Source organism: Podarcis cretensis (assembly GCF_951804945.1).
Source record: "Podarcis cretensis genome assembly, chromosome: 6".
Classification (NCBI taxonomy): domain Eukaryota; kingdom Metazoa; phylum Chordata; class Lepidosauria; order Squamata; family Lacertidae; genus Podarcis; species Podarcis cretensis.
Window position 1 is genome coordinate 19,279,122 of NC_137175.1, and position 20,233 is coordinate 19,299,354.

Sequence of the window (20,233 nt, forward strand, 5' to 3'; positions counted from 1 at the left end):
GCCTCACGGAGAGCGTAGAAACGCCTCAGCGGCGAGCCGCGGGTGTTTGTGAGGGAGGGAGCGGAGGCCTCGCCTCTTCCGCTTCCGCGGCTCTTCGGTGCTGAGGAGGCCGGTTGGCACGCAGGCGACGTCGGCTCGGCCCTTGCCAGGCCTAGGCCTCCTCCTCCCCCTCCGCCGCCACCATCATGGCCGCCTCCCGGGACAAGTACTCGGTGCTGCTGCCCACCTACAATGAGCGCGAGAACCTGCCGCTCATTGTGTGGCTGCTGGTGAGGAGTTTCGAGCAGAGGTGACTGAGAGGAGGGGACTTGTTTCGTTTCAGCGACTTAACGATATACAAAAAAAAGCCCCTAGCGCTAACGAGCTCCCCCCGGAAAAATCCGCCCCGTTCCTGTACTCGGCGTTAGTTAATCTGGAATAACTAGCCCCATCTCCCGGACCCCCGTTCCGTTTCCCATCGTCGCCGTTGCGAATTAGCATCCTCCATATCGTGGGGAGAAGCTTTTCTCCCGAGGCCGTTTTAAAGGTGTTGGGGGTTGTGAATCCGTGGTATATGTACCCCGAAGTAAGGGCATGATGGTGTTGGGTCTGCTTACCTTCCAGGGGTAAAAGATGTACTGTATCTGCTTCGTTTGTTTCAGGCACCACCCTGTAACTAGGTTTTAAGGATGCGTCAGACCCATTACGCCCCCATAGAATATGTTTAGACATGACTTTTGTTTGTTGGTTGTTTTAGAAAAGCTAGGACTTCGCAGGGCAGCCCTGTGCGTGTAAATCCAATGGGGTTTTCACACTTAGGGGAGTGTGTGCATAGGATTAAAGCCTGGCAGCACAAGCTTATGCATGTCTATTTGGAAGTAAACTTTCATTTGTGTCCAAGTGAGATTTCCTTCCAAGCAAGTGTGTCTAGCATAGGAGTGAAACCTAAACATTATTTCCCCCCATCTGCATGTAAACTGGATGGTGATTTTCCAGGACATTCCTATATTATTATGAAAATCAATTTATTAATCACCTTCTAAACCACTGTCTCAAGGTAATCTATAGACAGGTTTATGTGTAGCTGTAAGTGAGTAAGTGTCAGAATGTAGATTTTGTAGGTTTTCATTAAGCAGTCTTTGGATTCTTGCCTATGGTGAAAATAGTATTTGCCAGTAGTATTTGTGAAAAGGATCTGGGGGTCTTGGTAGACCACAGGCTTAGCATGAGTCAACAGTGTGATGCCGCAACACACAAAAAAAGCTAATGCTGTTCTAGGCTGCATCAACAGAAGTATAGCATCCAGGTCAAGGAAAGTAATAGTACCACTCTATTCTGCCTTGGTCAGGCCAGTACTGTGTCCGGTTCTGGTCACCACAGTTTAAGAAGGCTATTGACAAGCTGAAACATGTGCAGAGGAGGGTGACCAAAATGATCAGGGGCCTGGAAACCAATCCTCAATGAGGAACAGTTGAAGGAACTGGGAATGTTTAGCCCAAAGAAGAGGCTGAGAGGAGATACAATAGCCATCTTGAAATATCTAAAGAGCTGTCCCATGGAAGATGGAGCAAGCTTCTTTTCTCCTGCTCTGGGGGCTAGAACCTAAACCAATGGATTCAAGTTACAATAAATGAAATTCCATTTAAACATCAGGAAGAACTTTTTGACCTTAAGAAGTGCCTCCCTTAGGAGGTGATGGACTCTCCTCCTTTGGAGGTTTTTAAGCAGATGATGGATGGCCATCTGTCATAGATGCTTTAGTTGAGATTCTGCATTGCGGGGGTTGAATTAGATGACCCTTGGGGTCCCTTCCACTTCGAAGATTCTAATCATTCAGTTTCTGAATCAGGCAAATGCCTGAGGCAACTGTGACCCATGAAATGAATAACCAACATTGGCCAACAGTTCAAACCCTACTGTTACTCTGCGGTATTTACTTTGAGCAAGGGCACTATGAAGCATTTCAGTTCCATTTTGAGAGGAGAGTGCATTGTAATAGAATTAATAACACCATTTACTTTTGATGAGGAAGCATTGGCTATTTCTTTCTGTTCCCCTACCCACTTTCATAATACTGTACTTTATATACTTTAACTTTTGAACCTGGCTTTAAAATGTAATTCTCTATTTTTTCAGTGGAAATGATTTCGAAATTATAGTAATAGATGATGGAAGTCCTGATGGGACACAGGAAGTTGCTGAACAGTTGATAAAGATTTATGGATCTGATAAGATTGTGAGTCATATGTTTATTTTTTGACTTGACTTGTTTGCTGTTACAACACAAGGTGCTTAATAATATTATTAGCATTAAGGGATGAAATTTGAATGCATGGGTTGTTCGTTTTTTTAACACTGAATTGTTTACCAGTTTATTCAGGTTGATAACATGGGTAGCAACATTGGGAGTAGTTTGAAATTTCCTGAATTAGCATATTTGGATGCAGTTTTAATTTTCACTTTATAAAGTTGTGCTAATTCTTAGAGTTGTCATTACTTGACCTCATAGGATGCTCTAATAGCTGTCTGTGAGAAATCTACCAGATACCACTTTCCCCATAATTTTTGCATTGTGACACACACAGAAAAGTTTGCCATGCTCAGCCCTGCAACAGGGGTTCCAGGTGAAGTGTTAGCAATGCTTCTTCAGCTGCATATACAGTGGGTGATATTAAATGTCGGTTGTAGTCTGAGTAGATCCATTGAAATCAGTGGACTCTACTTGTCCATTAATTGCAATGGGTTCTACTCTGATTGTGACTCAGTTGGATATTATTCAATACATTTTCATCCATTTGATACTGTGCCCACCCATATTTGCAGAATTAAATCCTTAAAGGTATATATGCTGCTGAATACCTCTTGATGAAGCGTTGCTAAGAAAAATTGGAAATGCATTATTTTTTTAAAATGCAATACATATTTCTGATAATGAACAAACTTACTTGCACTAAGCCCCTGCAGTTTTTATGTGAGCGCCTAAGAGAGCATAGATGTATGGCAGGTGTATGCTCTAACCCTGCTAGTCAAGCCTCCCTTATTTTGAAGTGCTTGGTGGTGAGCCATACTTTACGCTAAGGGCGGGGGACTTTTTTGGCTCTTTGGGCTGAAATCAACAAGTGGGTGGGCTGATCATCTGTCAGTCACCTGACATCGCAATGACTTCAAAGACCCAAAGTCAGCACCACGCACAGCTGATTCAGCCAGCTTTGGCTCTATTTCCCATCTTCAACAGACCATTCTAAACTTGGTCTACAGCTCTATATTCTGTAACTGTTTTGATCTGAATTAATGTCTGTGTAATCCAAATGTTAAAGACAGCTTGCTCTGTAAATATGGAAGTGTAGCAGCCCTATTTGAGAGAAGAGCAACTGTGGTAATGCTAATATTTAGCTGAAATGATAATAAAAAACCTACAATCATGGATCATTTAATGCAATTAATTGGTTACTCATTTCCTCCACTGATATTTTACAGCTTTTAAGACCCAGAGCAAAGAAACTTGGATTGGGTAAGTATTCATTAATTTGAGGATTTACAAGTTTTATATTCTGACCTTGAACTCCCAGGGCAGTTTACCATTTTAAAAAGCATGAGTTTAATCATACCTTTAACTCTGTTGGTTAGCATGTGTGTTGGAAACTTGGAAAAAACCTTACATATGTATATATACCTTTCTGGGGGTAGGAACGCATATTTGTTGGTTTTCAACAGTGTCCAACATATCACAACTCCAGTTAAATAATAAGCTGAACCTACACAGTTTTCTTTAACCATGAAATTACACTGTTTATCCCCATTTATACACTACACCTTGGGGGTGTAGTAGCTGCTTGAAATTCATGCATGTGTGACTAACTGTTGCCTGGGACAGGCTGGAGTGGGATTGCAGATTGATCAAGCAGCCATTCAATAAAAATGTTGGGCATTTTTTTATTCCATATGTTGACTTTAAAGAGAAACTGAATCAGCCTTGTAGCTGACAGCTCACATACATGATTCTGAATGTGGGTGACAGATCTTGCCTTTGTATCATTTACACCAGGGACTGCTTACATTCATGGAATGAAGCATGCCACAGGAAACTTCATTATTATAATGGATGCTGACCTCTCACACCACGTAAGTGTTTCTGTTGTATCTGTGCATACATTTTTTTAGCCTTTTATAAAGTTTTCTTTATTTAACTTGCACTGAGCTGCAGTATATTTTCATTTTCCCACATCTCTCTTTTGTGTTTCAGCCAAAATTCATTCCAGAGTTCATCAGGTGGGTAGTATTTTAAATATTTTTAGTATTTTTAAAATATTTCAGTCAGACCTTGACATTTATTGCCCAGGTGCATAGGAAGCTGCCTTATACCAAGTTAAACTATTTATCCAACTAGCTCAGTATAATCTACACTGACTGGCAGAAGTTCTCTAGGGTTTCAGGCAGAAATCTCTTACAATCTTACCTGGCGATATTGGGGAATGAACCTGCAACCTTCTTCGTATGAAACAGATACTTTGTCCTGTCTGCATTTACATTTGGTACATTAGCAATGGGCAATAGATTGAACAGTGCAAGAAATCAGAAGAGTCTAAACTTTAATTTTTGACCAGAATTGGATAAAGTTTACAGCAAGGTCAGAATCCTGCCAAACTTCACAAGGATAGCAGCACAGAAATGTGAAAGTCCACAAAAAAAAACCCTCTTAAAATTATGGTGGCAAGGGGGAACATATTCTGCCTGTGCTTTCGAGTTTTTCTGAAAAATAATGAGTTATGAAATATTTTCCTCCAGAACGGTGAATAAAGTTTTTAAGACTAGGTTTTCATAAGCATACTCCCCCAGAATGATTTCTAAAAACTATGCAACAGGTAAACTTTTATGTAAAACTATGAACAGTATCGGATTCCTGTGCACCTAGAGTACAACTCTCAAATGCAAGAGCAAGAATCGTTTTTGCCTCTAGGGGGCACTGCCGTTGTCACAAGAGAAGGGAGAATTCAGGTTTTCTTTGCTTATGGGCTTCCTTTTGTTGATGTAGTTGGCGGATCTGTTTCTGTCTTTTCTGTCCTCTTGACTTGACCTCAAACTTGTCATCGTTTGATACATATGAAGAAGCAGAAACTGATAGTGATAGCTTAGAAAATAAAAGTGATTGCATTCATGTAGTATTTATTGAGTCTTGCTCCCCACCCCTTTTTCTCTGCTATTTTTATGGAAACGAGTGTTTTGTGTGCTTGAAACAGTGAGGCACTGGAGGAGGCATAGTAAAACAAAGAAAATTATTATACTGTTGATTGTTTCTTCTGTTATTATTGCTTTTTGCCTGGTCCTCAAACTGGCAAAACTAAGATGGGAAGAATTAAAAGAGATTAGTTTGCCAGTTGAAATTACTCCCTTTTACTACAGCCTCGACCTGCCAGTCACAAAAGGACACTTTTTCTCCCCTTCTCAACTTGGTGCCTTCCTTAAGCTGAATTTATTGTATTAAATCAGACCTAGATTATTGGAAGTTAATAGATTTTTGTTAATGTAATTGTGTTTCCCTCTTCCTCTCAAATGTTTACATAGAACACAGAAAGAAGGTAACTTTGACATTGTGTCTGGAACGCGATATAAAGGAAATGGAGGTGTGCATGGGTGGGATTTGAAACGAAAATTGATCAGGTTTGTAGCTACTTCTTCCATCATTCAAGGTTTGTGATAGAAAAAGCCACACAGGAGGATTCTGAGTTCTGTTATTAACTCTCCTCCTCCTCCTTTTGTACTGTTCCACATTAGTCTTTTATTCTTGCTTTTTTATTATTCTTGCATTCCCCCCCCCCCCGTCCTACTTCATAGATAGTAAACCTGTGGGCAGAGATTTGATTATCTTTTATTCTTGTAATTCTCCTGGTTGTGTTTGGCAATATATAAACAATTTACAAACTGGGATAGATAAATCTTTTTTGTTCTACATGCTTCTTTTCTTGGCCTGATGTGAATTAGCAAACTCTTCCAAATTATGCATTTGTATTGACGCAGGCCAATGTTATTGTAGTGAAATCCCATCTATAGAACAGTTTGTGATTTTTCAACATCGGATTCTAAATGTTTACCAAAACTCCTTATCTTTCTTGGCAGCCGTGGCGCCAACTTCCTAACTCAAGTTCTACTGCGGCCAGGTGCATCCGACTTAACAGGCAGCTTCAGGTGTGTTGCTTCTAATGTTGCATTCAGCTTTCAAAGATGAGCAATAAAATTAATGGTCAATTTGAAATGGATAATAATGTCAGACATGGATTGAAATTGTAAAGCTTGTTTAATTTTGGGAGTAAAGACTGCAATTGTGGAGTGTTTGTATAACGGAAATATTTCAAGAGGTTTTGATTTTATGTACTTTCTCTGTAGGTTATATAGAAAAGATGTTTTACAAAAACTGATGGAGAAATGCGTCTCAAAGGGATATGTTTTCCAGATGGAAATGATTGTCCGGGCCAGACAACTGGGTTTCTCTGTTGGAGAGGTAAAGAATGTTAAATCACAAACACTACATTTTAAATATTATAAATTTACCTGACGGATAATAGAATAATAATTGGCTAACAGCTGCAAAATGGCCCAGGAGGTGTAATAAGCCTGAGAACTACTAAATCTAATATTGTGACAGAAATTACACAAATTATGTAATGTTGTGAGGAGCTTGGCAGTCAGCAACGTACCAATGTAGGCTTGTGGTAATTGCTGTTAAAAATATGAATATTTAATTTGTTTAACATCCTGTACTGCGACAGGTACCCGCTTGAGTTCCATGTGTTCACAAAAATGTATTGAATTGAGCCAATAATCCAATGATCTCCAGTCATAACCCCTAATTCAGATCAGTTATACAGACACTGTGCAACTACGAGTTAGTTCTCTCCAACCTTCCAGCAACTATTTAGACTTGGACTATCAACTTAATTGCTATTAATGAATTAGGGATAAAAGTTAATCCCTATCTATGCCATAGTACACTGGAAAGCCCTAATTAACAAATGTCTACCTAATATGTACCTAACTTCAACAGTCATTCCTTATTTTAACAAGCTTTAAACAACAGCAGGTGTGGGTGCTTCTTTTGCGGATGAAAATCTCTTCTTGGCACCCTCGCACAAACATGGTGACCTGCCTTTGTTGTGGATTCTGCTCTGTATTTTGGAAAGTTGTTTGTTCACTATGCATTTGGACATCTCTTAAGATACTGGGCGAAATTCAGTTGTAGTGCTAAGGAAATCATTCCTTCCATTTCTGCTTTGCCCTATGGAATGATCTCCCCTTGGCTCCCCCAGTGTGTTGTTCTGGGCACTCTCCCAATCCTCCAGAATGGATTTGGGGGAGGCGTGGGGTACGAGAGGGAACAGGGGAACCCCATTGCGCTAATGGGAGTCCTTGCACTGGCTTCCAGTAGCAGAACAGGGCAGTTGAATCTCATCCTATGTAACCAAATTTTGCATGATGGTTCCTGACATCAAGGAGCAGGTTTTTATCTATGCTTAGATACCATTTTGAATCAAGATAGTGGACTGAACCTTTCAGAACTGCACTGATTTTAATCACTGATTTCAAAATTGTACTTCTTTTTTGGTTTCTTAGGATTCCCAAACAGGTACAAGACTGCTAAGAAAATAAACATGTTTTATGAGATTATTTTTTAGCATAAGCGTTCTAGACTGTCTCATTCCACTACATTCCAAGCTGCTTTTTCCTGCACTTGCAAGAGCCTCCAGTAGGAGTCCCAGATTCTTTAGCAATTCTGTCTCAAGACTGTGCCCTTGTTGTCGGTGAAGCAACTGAAAATGTACTAGACAAGCCTCTGCCTTTGGCTCTCCGTTGGCAGAAGAAACTATTGCCTAGAGATGCAACAACTCATGTTTGGCAGAGCGGCATGTGTGTGGGAAGCGTGTTTTTTTCCATTTCTGCCTGCCAGCTGATTTCTGGTTCAGTATGCCAACTGAGAGTACCTAGCCAGACTTTCTGTGGATTCCACTGTCTGACTTTGGGCCCTTGGGTATTATTTAACATATAGTCTTACACGCTGGAAAGTTCCTGCTTCAGTATAGTGAAAATAGCTGGCATTCTAAAGCACTGCAAATCAGTGTTTACTATATTTAAATGAATAGCTACTGAATTAGAACCATGTGCAATATAGTTATTAAAGGAGCAGCACTTCAATATGTTTGCTACAAAAATAAAATGCATGTTAGGCTTACTGGTAATCTTATTTAACACTTAGAAGGTATATACAGTAACATTTGCCTCTCTTGTTCTCACAGTAACCCTGTGAGGTAGGTTAGTATTGTTCCCAAATTACAGATAAGGGGCTCAGGATGAGAGGTAGTAACTTTCTCAGGGCTATATGAATTCACATGCTTCTCCAGATCAAGTCTAGTATTCTGTTCATAGGACTGTGCTAATTCCCCTAACAGTGCGATCCTATGCACGTTTATCATTGAATAGTTCCTGCATTCAGTGGAAGTACTGTGTTACTTCCAGATAACACTTGGCACTGCTTTTGTAAAGGGTCACTCTACTTACTGTGCATATATTAGCTCTCAATTGAATTGCCGGTATTTGTACTTTTTGCATTTTGTTTCCCCCTTATCCCACTATTTACAACCATATATACCGGCAACTGAGAATTACACTTCATGCATCATGCTAGAATAAAGTGTGCTAGTTTTTAAGGTGCTACAAGAGCAATTGTTGTCTGAGGCTAGTGTGTGTGTAGGATTGTAGCCCAAGTATGTATCCCTTGGAAGTATAACACTAATTGCAGGTCAAAACAAAATAAAAAAATTCCTTCCAGTAGTACCTTAAAGACCAACTAAGTTAGTTCTTGGTATGAGCTTTCCTTCAGTATCTGAAGAAGTGTGCATGCACACGAAAGCTCATACCAAGAACTAACTTAGTTGGTCTTTAAGGTACTACTGGAAGGAATTTTTTTATTTTGTTTTGACTATGGCAGACCAACACGGCTACCTATCTGTAACTGGAACTAATTGCAGGTATAACACTATTTTAACTACTGTTGAGATGGTGATGAATTCTGCTGCAATATGGAAAACCCACCACCACATAGATGGGGATGCTGAAAAGAAAGCCAAACAGGATTTTGTCTCTGCTTTTCCCTTTGTTTAAAAGATTTATACCCTGCCTTTTGAACAAAGAGTTTTAATAATATTTTTGCCAGGCTGTTTGCAGCCATGCCCAGTTCAAGACCTTGACTTTAACTTACAAAGCTGAAAGAGGGCCTCTCCCTATATCTGCTCATCCAGGCATTGACATCTGCAAATACAGCTTATTGGGTGGTGATGCGAGATAGGACCCCCTCTGCAGTACCACCAGATCTCTGTAACTCCCTCCCTTTGGGGGTGTATCCCTCACTGATGTCTTTTTGTTCTCAAGTCTTCTTTTCACCAGGTGTTTGTGGGTGGAGTGTAAGCCAGAGAAGTAATTTTTTATGCCTGCTGTAATTACTTTTTATGTCTCCTGTAATTGCTGATGTTATTGTTCTAATCTAGTGTTTATGCTGTTTTCTTGTACTCCATCCTGGGGTCCAACACAAATGTTTCTTTAAAACAACAACAACAACAAAACAATTTAAATCATTAAAACAACTTAACAGACAGAATAACATAGCAGGACATTTTGCTGCAGAAAATCGTCAGATTAAAATGCTGTCAAAAACCTGAGTGAACAGAAAAGTTTTCAGCCACTGCTTGAAAGACCATGTTAACCAAAAAGAGAAAGGAGAGCCTTAACTATTCTTCTGAGCCATTGGAGCTTCTGCCACCACAGGCAAGATCCAGTCGTGCACACTAGGAACATGCTTTTACAGGAGATGGTAGCTGATATGCTTTGGATTAGAACTAGATTTTGAGAGTGAAAATGGCTATGATAACATAGGTGCCATCATTTCATACCTTCTCACCAAAGCAGATTTTATTCTGGACATGATGCTAGATGGAGCTGAAGTGGCCCTTTTTTACTTTCTATTACTTCTTGAACTTGTTATGTTAAAACTAAAATAATTTTGTGTTTTGTTTTTTTAATAGGTACCTATATCATTTGTGGACAGAGTCTATGGCGAATCTAAACTAGGAGGCAATGAAATAGTTTCTTTTGTAAAGGGACTGTTGACTTTGTTTGCAACTACATAATTTATTAAAGAGAATCTTCCTAGCATTCCATTTACTTTTGCATTGGACTGAAGAAATTATTTTTATATGGGTTAGTGGAATCTTGCTAAGTTTTCTTGTGGCTATATATAGAAAATCATTGCTAATTTCTGATTTGAAGAAAAACAATACAGTGCATATAATTCGGGCGGCATTATTTATTAAATGTGAATAATGATCACTGTGTAATGTTTACTATACAAAAATAAACCCATTCCATTTAAATTGTGTTTAAATTTTGGGTATGCGTGGGATGAGACCACCTGCTCTGAATGGAGTAAGCTATTTGCATCCTTCTTTAACATGATATTCATTGTTTAAAGATTCACATGTCCGCTGGGGGGGGGGTGGAATTGGCCTATGCATGTTAGATTTTATGCATGTAGACTACATTTGCACGTTGCATCCCAGGGAAGCTGAACGTGGATCAAGTGCATTTGCCCCTCTCCATGTGCATAAGTCAGAGCCACAGAAAATACCATTCAGTCTGCCCCTCCATGTATTTAAATTAAGTGCATTTGGACCAAGCAGGATCACACCCCTGATGATGAGCTGATGTGAGGAAGGCAGGTCCTATTTAGTGCTGGGTGTGGTTCTGCCTCTCATGGACCCAACCCAGCGCTAAGCAGCCTTGCTTCTTCTTCCCCCATCATATGGCACAGAGGGGAGAAACAAAACTACATTTTGCAAGCAACTGCAGCAAAGCAAAACAGTCACACTTGCAAACTGCAGCCTTGTTTCTCCTGCCCTTGTCAATGGACGGGAGGCGACAAACAACCACTTTGTCAGCTCTAGTTTCCCCAAGCACTGAACATGGGGCTGACAACATCCCTTGCATGTGGTTCCCAAGCGAAAACCCCCATGCAAGTCCCCAGGCTGTGGGGGCTCCTTCAGAGGAGGTGCTGCCCCATCCAGCATGGGAAATCAGCCAGTTTCTCAGACACAAGAACCACCTGCCCCTAAAACCTCCATTTTGCCAGGATTCAAGCCTAGTTAATTTCCCAGCATCCCCTGGTCCAGGGCCTGCACAGCCTCCTGTGATTCAGATGTTGTGGAGAAATAGAGCTGCGTTTATTTTATCAGCATATTGATGGCACCTGACCACAAATCTCTTAATAACTATTCTCAACAGCTTCATATGGATGTTAAACAACATAAAATGCCCTATGGCATTACTGCTAGAGGTCCAAAAAACACACTCCTGGCGCTAAACGTTTGATTTGGACCTTTAGGTAGGGCCTGAACCACATTATGTAATTCATAATTGCACTGCTTTGGAAAATTACTACCCCTCGCTAGGAATTATGGCTGGACTTCAGGATTATGGCAGGATTTTTTAACAAATAATGTTCGTTTGGGACGAGATAGGCAAAAAACTCCAGAAGCACTTGGATATGGACACATGTACAGTGTGGCCTATTTTTCATGGGTGCACCTACATAAGATTTTTTGCAGCTAAATACAATAGTGCATACTTCTCTGAATACAGCTAGTGCAGTAATGGCTTCCTGGCTGTACACTTATCCATATTTAGATTACTGCTAACATTAATAGAATCCTAATGTGAACTGTTCGTGGAAAAACAAAACAAAAAGTACACTCTGATCCCCGGCAGTAATTTTTTTTGCAGTATACCTCTGCACTTCAAGAGAGTTTGGTTATTTGTAATTCATAGTATACATGAAAGGAATATGGAAATCAAGCTCCAGAGTTCAGGCTATATAGAATTGCAAATTATCTATCCATGAATGGTTAGGTTCTCTTCTGGAAAATATAGCAGGCCCACAGGTACTCCCAAATTGTGATTGCATTGGGAGAGCGGGGATAAAACTACAACCCAATCTGTTATGTTTGTGTGTAGTGGTGAATGCAAGAGAAAAGGAAGCTTGCTGTTCCAAGACTATGTATTTCCTGGTGCATCTGTTGTGCTTTATAAATGTTGGTTGTTTTTCAGACTCCAGGCCAAAAGCAGGACATAAATCCACCAAATAAAAAAAAACAGTAGTGTGATGGGACCTACATCTTAAGACTTGTCTGTTCACTGGAATAGGCACATGTAGCCAATGCCATTGAATCTACCACCCCATTTTACAAGTACCCAGCAAGAAATACCATTTTTGGTTAATTGAATATTAATATATGCCAAGTTTTATTCCTCTTTTTTCAACAATACAATGCAGTTTAAATTGTTAATCAGGGAGCTATGAAGCCATAATAATAATAATAATAATAATAATAATAATAATTAATGATAATTTTTTATTATTTACACCCAGCCCATCTGGCTAGGTTTTCCCAGCCACTCTGGGCGACTCCCAACAGAATATTAAAAACAAGATAAAACATCAAAAATTAAATAATTCCCTAAACAGGGCTGCCTTCAGGTGTCTTCTAAAAGTCAGATAGTTGTTTATTTCTTTGACATCTGATGGGAGGGAGTTCCACAGGGCGGGCCTAAGCTTACTCCAAAGAGTACAGATACATTACGCTAATAATAGGGAAAAGCACACACTAAATATGTTTTCCTTGACCCAACACAACAAACTATTTCCCAAAAGGCACAATGCAAATGGAGAAATATTTCCAGAAAAAAATACCTCAGCAAAGTCTATGGAAGAAAAATGCACAGCATCTGTCAGTATGCCAGTCTCACCAAATGTTTAGCTTGCTTAAAACAAGTAATATCCTTTCTACCCCAAATTTGGCATGGGCCATCCACCAAGCTTGCTTTTATTACACTGCCAAGTTTTAAGAGTTGAACCATTTTTTAACTATAAGCCTTAGAACCTTGTTCCCCCAGCCATATCTCATTATAATGACAGTATGTGATCCAAAAAAAAAGCCTTTGACTGTGTCAACCATGGCAAACTATGGCAAGTTCTTAAAGAAATGGGAGTGCCTGATCACCTCATCTGTCTCCTGAGAAATCTCTATGTGGGACAAGAAGCTACAGTTAGAACTGGATATGGAACAACTGACTGGTTCAAAATTGGGAAAGGAGTACGACAAGGCTGCATTTTGTCTCCCTGCTTATTTAACTTATATGCAGAATTCATCATGCGAAAGGCTGGGCTGGATGAATCCCTAGCCGGAATTAAGATTGCCGGAAGAAATATCAACAACCTCAGATATGCAGATGACACAACCTTGATGGCAGAAAGTGAGGGGGAATTAAAGAACCTTTTATTGAGGGTGAAAGAGGAGAGTGCAAAATATGGTCTGAAGCCCAACATCAAAAAAACGAAGATCATGGCTACTGGTCCCATCACCTCCTGGCAAATAGAAGGGGAAGAAATGGAGGCAGTGAGAGATTTTACTTTCTTGGGCTCCATGATCACTGCAGATGGTGACAGCAGCCACGAAATTAAAAGACGCCTGCTTCTTGGGAGAAGGGCAATGACAGGCCTAGACAGCATCTTGAGAAGTAGAGACATCACCTTGCCAACAAAGGTCCGTATAGTTAAAGCTATGGTTTTCCCAGTAGTGATGTATGGAAGTGAGAGCTGGACCATAAAGAAGGCTGATCGCCGAAGAATTGATGCTTTTGAATTATGGTGCTGGAGGAGACTCTTGAGAGTCCCATGGACTGCAAGAAGATCAAACCTCTCCATTCTGAAGGAAATCAGCCCTGAGTGCTCACTGGAAGGACAGATTGTGAAGCTGAGGCTCCAGTACTTTGGCCACCTCATGAGAAGAGAAGACTCCCTGGAGAAGACCCTGATGTTGGGAAAGATGGAGGGCACAAGGAGAAGGGGGCGACAGAGGACGAGATGGTTGGATAGTGTTTTCAAGGTTACCAGCATGAGTCTGACCAAGCTGCGGGGGGCAGTGGAGGACAGGAGTGCCTGGCGTTCTCTGGTCCATGGGGTCACGAAGAGTCGGACACGACTAAACGACTAAACAACAACAGCATGTGATCCAACTCCCTCACCTTTAAGATAGTGCCCTGGCTATAGTACTTCATATCTGAATTCATGTTTAGGAAGCTAAGATGAAAAAGGTTGACTTTAGTTTACTTTGAACCTAGTCAGCGCTTGATCAGAACTTGAGTTCATTGGGCTTAACATGGCACCTAAAAAAAATAATGTAAGGCCAAATATGCTTGGAAAACTAAATTTAGTATCATAGAATTGAAAGGGACTACAGGGGTCATCAGTCCAGCCCTCTGCAATCCAGGAGTCTTTTGCCCAATGTGGGGCTCGAACCCACAACCCTGAGATTAAAAGTCTCATGCTCTAGCGACACAGCTATCCCAGCAGTAATTCCTTGAATGCACAGGACTCAAGCCAGGTTTTACCAACCTTCTCTTCACAAGAACCCTTTAAGTTAGCCTGCTGTTATGTCCAATATGCAGAGGAAGATTCGAGTCGGGGAATAGACGGTTTCAGGCAGCTGCTCTCGCACATTCCGATAGGAGCATAGACCACCATTCTCTTCACACCCTCTTGTTAGTAAGCCAGTCCTCTAACTTACCTTTAACAAATTCCATTTACGTCCTCAGTTGTCTGCATGCTGGCATTATCTTTGATTCCTTCAAAGGGTAAGAAGTCCCTTCAAAGTGACTGGAAACAGAAATGTACTACTTGAATGGAAAGCATTCCTTTTAAACGAATGCCTATTTGCTCATGTTTAATTGCTGGTGTTTACTAAAATAAGCTCTAGGGACGCAGGTGGCGCTGTGGGTTAAAGCCTCAGCACCTAGGGCTTGCCGATCGAAAGGTCGGCGGTTCGAATCCCTGCGGCGGGGTGCGCTCCCGCTGCTCGGTCCCAGCGCCTGCCAACCTAGCAGTTCGAAAGCACCTCCGGGTGCAAGTAGATAAATAGGGACCGCTTACCAGCGGGAAGGTAAACGGCGTTTCCGTGTGCGGCTCTGGCTCTGGCTCTGGCCAGAGCAGCGATGTCACGCTGACCACGTGACCCGGAAGTGTCTCCGGACAGCGCTGGCCCCTGGCCTCTTAAGTGAGATGGGCGCACAACCCCAGAGTCTGTCAAGACTGGCCCGTACGGGCAGGGGTACCTTTACCTTTACCTTTACCTTACTAAAATAAGCTCTAGCTTTCCTTCCTTCCTTCCTTCCTTCCTTCCTGTGGCCAGATGATTAAGCGCCATAGTGTCATACTAATTGTCTGAGCTGATGGTGACTAACCAGAGTGGTTTAAGAATCATTCCCTCTTCCATTGTGACTCTGGAAATTGTAGTTCTCGGAGTGCAACAGAAGTCTTCTAACAACTCTCAATGCCCGTAACTAACTAGAGCTGCCAGGATTCCTTGTGGAAAGCTATGACTGTTTAAACAGGTATGATACGGCTTCAAGTATATAGTGCAGATGTGGCCTCTTGCCTACTTTTCGAAGTGTGACTCTAGATGTGCTTAATATTGAAGTAGCTGGCATCTGTCTGTTTCAAGAGACAATGGAGTACGCATCTGGTGGCTGAAGTCAAACCGCTGCTTGCAGGCTTTTTCAGTGGGTGTTCAGATCATAGGCGATTTCACACAAGTGCGCAATGGCCTGAAATGAACTCCCCACATAAGGGGGGGGGGTTGGCTGTCATAATAATCGTAATGATACATCATCATTATTATGATTTACAATAATACAACTATTATTATAATAGTAATTTTACACCTGTGAACATAAATTGACACAACTCTGATCTCAGAAATGGCAATATTTAGAGAATATTTCAGTGCCCTCAAACACTCTGTCGCCAACCTTAATGTGGCCATTCTTGAACATAGGAACTTCAAAGGGAGACTCCAGAGTGAAAAGACAACTTATCAAGAAGTTCAAATCTATCACCTGAGGCCTGACATTTCTTTTCTTTTCCCATTACAAGTTTCAAAAGGCTTAAGGATGCCAGGATGTTTCTGTTATCAACACCACTTTGTGAATGATCTCTGTCATTATTTTGCATACGTTAAAGATAATTGTCAGTTCGCTGCTGTTTGCATTTGATTTCCCTCTCTAACCTCGCTGCTTATAATTAGGGACACAGGAAATTGTCTTGCACTGAGCAGGGTTCATCTAGCTCAATATTGCCTAAACTGACTAGCATCAGCTCTCCAAGATTTCAGACAAGGGACATTCATAGCCCTACTTGAAGCAGCAGGGAATTTAACCTGGAACCCCATGCATCCAAGGCAGATACTCTTCTACTGAGCTATGGTCCTTCACATTCCCCACAACCACAGACCCTCCAAGTGTCCCTATTTTCCAGGGACAGTCCTGGATTTACAGAAGCCATCCCAGTTTCTGATTTGATCCCAGAATGTCCTGCTTTTCCTTAAGACGTCCCTATTTTCATCAGAAAAATGTTGGGGGGTATGGAGTTATGCAACCCGTGAGCCAAGGAGAAAAGTAACTACTCAACCTTTAGAAGACAGCTGAAGACAGCCCTGTATAGGGAAGGTTTTTATAAAAATGTTTAATGTTTTATTATGTTTTTATATATGTTCGAAGCTGCCCAGAGTGTCTGGGACAGGCATAGGCAAACTTGGCCCTCCAGATGTTTTTGGGACTACAATTCCTATCATCCCTGACCACTGGTCCTGTTAGCTAAGGATCATGGGAGTTGTAGTCCCAAAACTTCTGGTGGGCCGAGTTTGCCTATGCCTGGTCTGGGGCAACCCAGTCAGGTGGGCAGGGTAGAAATGAAATGAAATAAAATAAAATATAAATGATATGCCTATTTTCATCAGAAAAATGATGGAGGATATGCAACCATGTGTATGTACACTTGCCAACTTAGGATACTCCATGCACCTGATGAACTTAACTCTAGCCCACACAAGCGTATACCATAATAAAATTTGTTACGTCCTTAAAGTGCCACAGAACTCTTACTCATACAGTAGTACCTCGGGTTAAGTACTTAATTCGTTCCGGAGGTCCGTTCTTAACCTGAAACTGTTCTTAACCTGAAGCACCACTTTAGCTAATGGGGCCTCCAGCTGCTGCCACGCCGCCGGGGCACGATTTCTTTTCTCATCCTGAAAGTTCTTAACCCAAGGTACTATTTCTGGGTTAGTGGAGTCTGTAACCTGAAACGTATGTAACCTGAAGCATATGTAACCCAAGGTACTACTGTATTTGAATTGGGATACGTATCTAACAGAAGCCTTGGTGATGAAATGGAGAGTGTATAGAGTGTATTAGATTTAGGCCTCAATTCAGCTGTCTGCTTCAGCCAATTACAACAGAAAGTCTTCCTGGGCAAGTGACCCTAACTCGGACTCTTGTGTTTGCTTTGATGTGCATATGCTCTTCCCGCACATGCAGGAATAGCATATGCACATTTCATTTCAGTCAAGGGGCATCTATTCATTTCAATTCATTTTAGTCAAGGGACATCTACGTAGAATGGAATAAAAAGGCACGGAGCTGCATTCTCCATTGAAGTAAACAAGGAATGTTTTGCAGTCAGGGAAGAACTCACAAGGAAACGCTAGTTTGAGCTGTTTTACTCCGAGCTTCAAGTCCCTGTGGGTACAGTGGAAGCAACAGCCATCTCTCCCAGGGATTGTCTCAAAGCCCATGAAGCCACCATCGTTTCCTTCTTCATGCAGTACATCGTCAAGCTATGAAATTCGCTCCCTCAGTGGTGGCCACCAACTTGGATGGCTTTAAAAGAGGATTAGACGAATCCATGGAGAAGGCTAGCTGGCTATTCCTTTTCCCCTCCACAGCTGGAGACAGCACAGAAGGGGAGAGTTGCTCTTGGGCTCCCATTCTGCTCTCTGGTTTCCCACATGCATCTGTGAGAACGGGATGCTGGACAAGGTGGACCATTGGGATATCTACGTAAGGAAAGACAGAAAGAACATATGACGTGTAGAATGTTTTGCAGTCTTTAACTTTGCAGCATGCTGGTTAAGTAAAGTTCATACCTGGCATAATCTCAGGACTGTATGGAGCCACCGGGCTTGCAACCGAGGCAGCTAAATGATACAAACGGAAGCAGTTGCAGATAGTGCTCTAGAAGGCAGTGGTTCACACACATGGTACCACAATGTGAGCACGGTCCATCTGCAGCCAAATAGGTAAAGGTAAAGGTACCCCTGCCCGTACGGGCCAGTCTTGACAGACTCTGGGGTTGTGCACCCATCTCACTTAAGAGGCCAGGGGCCAGCGCTGTCCGGAGACACTTCCGGGTCACGTGGCCAGCGTGACAAAGCTGCATCTGGCGAGCCAGAGCCGCACACGGAAACGCCGTTTACCTTCCCGCTGGTAAGCGGTCCCTATTTATCTACTTGCACCCGGAGGTGCTTTCGAACTGCTAGGTTGGCAGGCGCTGGGACCGAGCAGCGGGAGCGCACCCCGCCGCAGGGATTCGAACCGCCGACCTTTCGATCGGCAAGCCCTAGGCGCTGAGGCTTTAACCCACAGCGCCACCTGCGTCCCAAATACTCACAAGGTAATACTTCTGCAGGGGCCAACAGCGGGGGATCAAATGTCATCTCAGCCACATAACTCACTAGGTGGCCTTAGACATGGACGTGGCCAGGGTGCAGGGGCAGCTGCCCACGCCTAAATAAAGTAAACAAATAACAATACTTAACTCAAAGTAGAAATAATCAGAATGTTTGAAATTGAAACATTTACCAAGGTCACTTGTGAGACATTTGAAGGCAGCCCTGTTTAGGGAAATTTTTTATATTTGAAGTTTTAGTGTTTTAGTGTTCTGTTGGGAGCCGCCCAGGGTGGCTGGGGGAACCCTGCCGGATAGGAGGGATAGAAATAATAAAAATTATTATTATTATTTGGATGATGTTGCAGTGCATTATAGTGATGCAACTGACAACCCGACTGAGCGATAAGTGTGGCTTCGTGTCAGAGGTAGCTCGGTTCTGGAACACACACACACCGCTAAATCCTGGCTACGCCCATGGCCTTAGACAAACCATTATATATACTTAGCATACCTCCTAGGTAGGGACAATAATGGTCCTGGCATAACAGTTGGGGCTGTTGCAGTAATGATTGGTACAATTATCCGGGAAGCACCTTGAACCCTTGAAATTCTTGTCTAAACAAAACTATTATTCATAACATATATTTGGAGTACTACTGATGGATTGTGACTGGCAGTACATGTGTGGACTGGTGGGAAGGCCCACAGGCTGTTCAAATCCTTGGCCATGTATTCAACATGTGCTCTGAGCACAGATATGCTTTGCTCATACTGGATGTTGTCCCTATGGATGGAAGCCAGACCACCCAATCTCAGAGGCAGTGAGCAGATTCTTGCCTCACTGAAACACTCTCCCTAGGTGCAGAACTTTAAATCCTCCCCCACAGGAGTAATTCCCATTAATCTTCCACCGTTTCCCTTTCTTTTCTCTGTAACGGTGCTTTATTCTTTATTCGTCATCCCTGCCACAGGGTTGTGATGTTTTTTTCAACCTTCCCCATTCTGGCGCCATTCAGATTCCGTGGACCACAACTCCCACTAATCCCTGCCCATTTGGGCTTATCCGGCTAGTGCTCACGGGAGTTGTAGTCCAAAAATCTGGAGGTTCAAGGAATGGCAACCAAAATGAGCAAGGTGGAGCAATTCATCTATGACAAAATGTTGCAGCGTTTGGGACTTTTTCATTTGAAAGAAAGGCAAGTAAGAGGCGACATGATAGAAGTCTACAAAACTATACATGGAATGGAGGAAGTGATGGAGAAAAAGCTTTTCTCCCTCTGTCATAATTCTAGGACTCATGCACATCCGATGAAGCTGAATTTTGGAAGATTCTGGACAGATTTTTTAAATTATTCGTTCTATTGCAGAGTTAAACTATGGAACCCGCTCTTGCAGGAGGCCGTGTTGGCCAACAACTTGGATGGCTTTAAAAGAGGATTGGACAGATTTATGGAGGATGAGGCTATCTATGGCTCCTAGTCATGACGGTTATGTTCTGTCCTCACTGTCAGAGGCATGACTCTGAATACCGGTCGCTGGAAGCTGCAGGTGGGCAGTGCGCTCTTGTGTTCATGTTCAACTTGCAGGCTTCCCACAGGCATCTGGTTGGCCACTGTGAGAGAAGGATGCTGGACTAGATGGGCTATTGGCCTG

At 42.1% G+C, this 20,233-nt stretch overlaps 1 protein-coding gene across 2 annotated transcripts; it reads left to right on the forward strand.

Annotated features, from left to right (window-relative positions):
• The first annotated feature begins 37 nt into the window (after positions 1 to 37).
• DPM1 (dolichyl-phosphate mannosyltransferase subunit 1, catalytic) lies at positions 38 to 10,394 on the forward strand. Of its 2 annotated transcripts, none has more exons than XM_079979978.1 (9): positions 38 to 289; positions 2,116 to 2,215; positions 3,457 to 3,490; positions 4,025 to 4,101; positions 4,223 to 4,248; positions 5,542 to 5,637; positions 6,094 to 6,162; positions 6,361 to 6,475; positions 10,047 to 10,394. In XM_079979978.1, exons 1-9 carry the CDS (start codon positions 186 to 188, stop codon positions 10,149 to 10,151), a joined length of 726 nt encoding a protein of 241 aa, XP_079836104.1. In that variant the 5' UTR covers positions 38 to 185; the 3' UTR covers positions 10,152 to 10,394. The 2 variants fall into 2 exon arrangements, with proteins under 2 accessions (XP_079836104.1, XP_079836105.1); XM_079979979.1 differs by having other exon boundaries at positions 92 to 269.
• Positions 10,395 to 20,233: the final 9,839 nt, after the last annotated feature.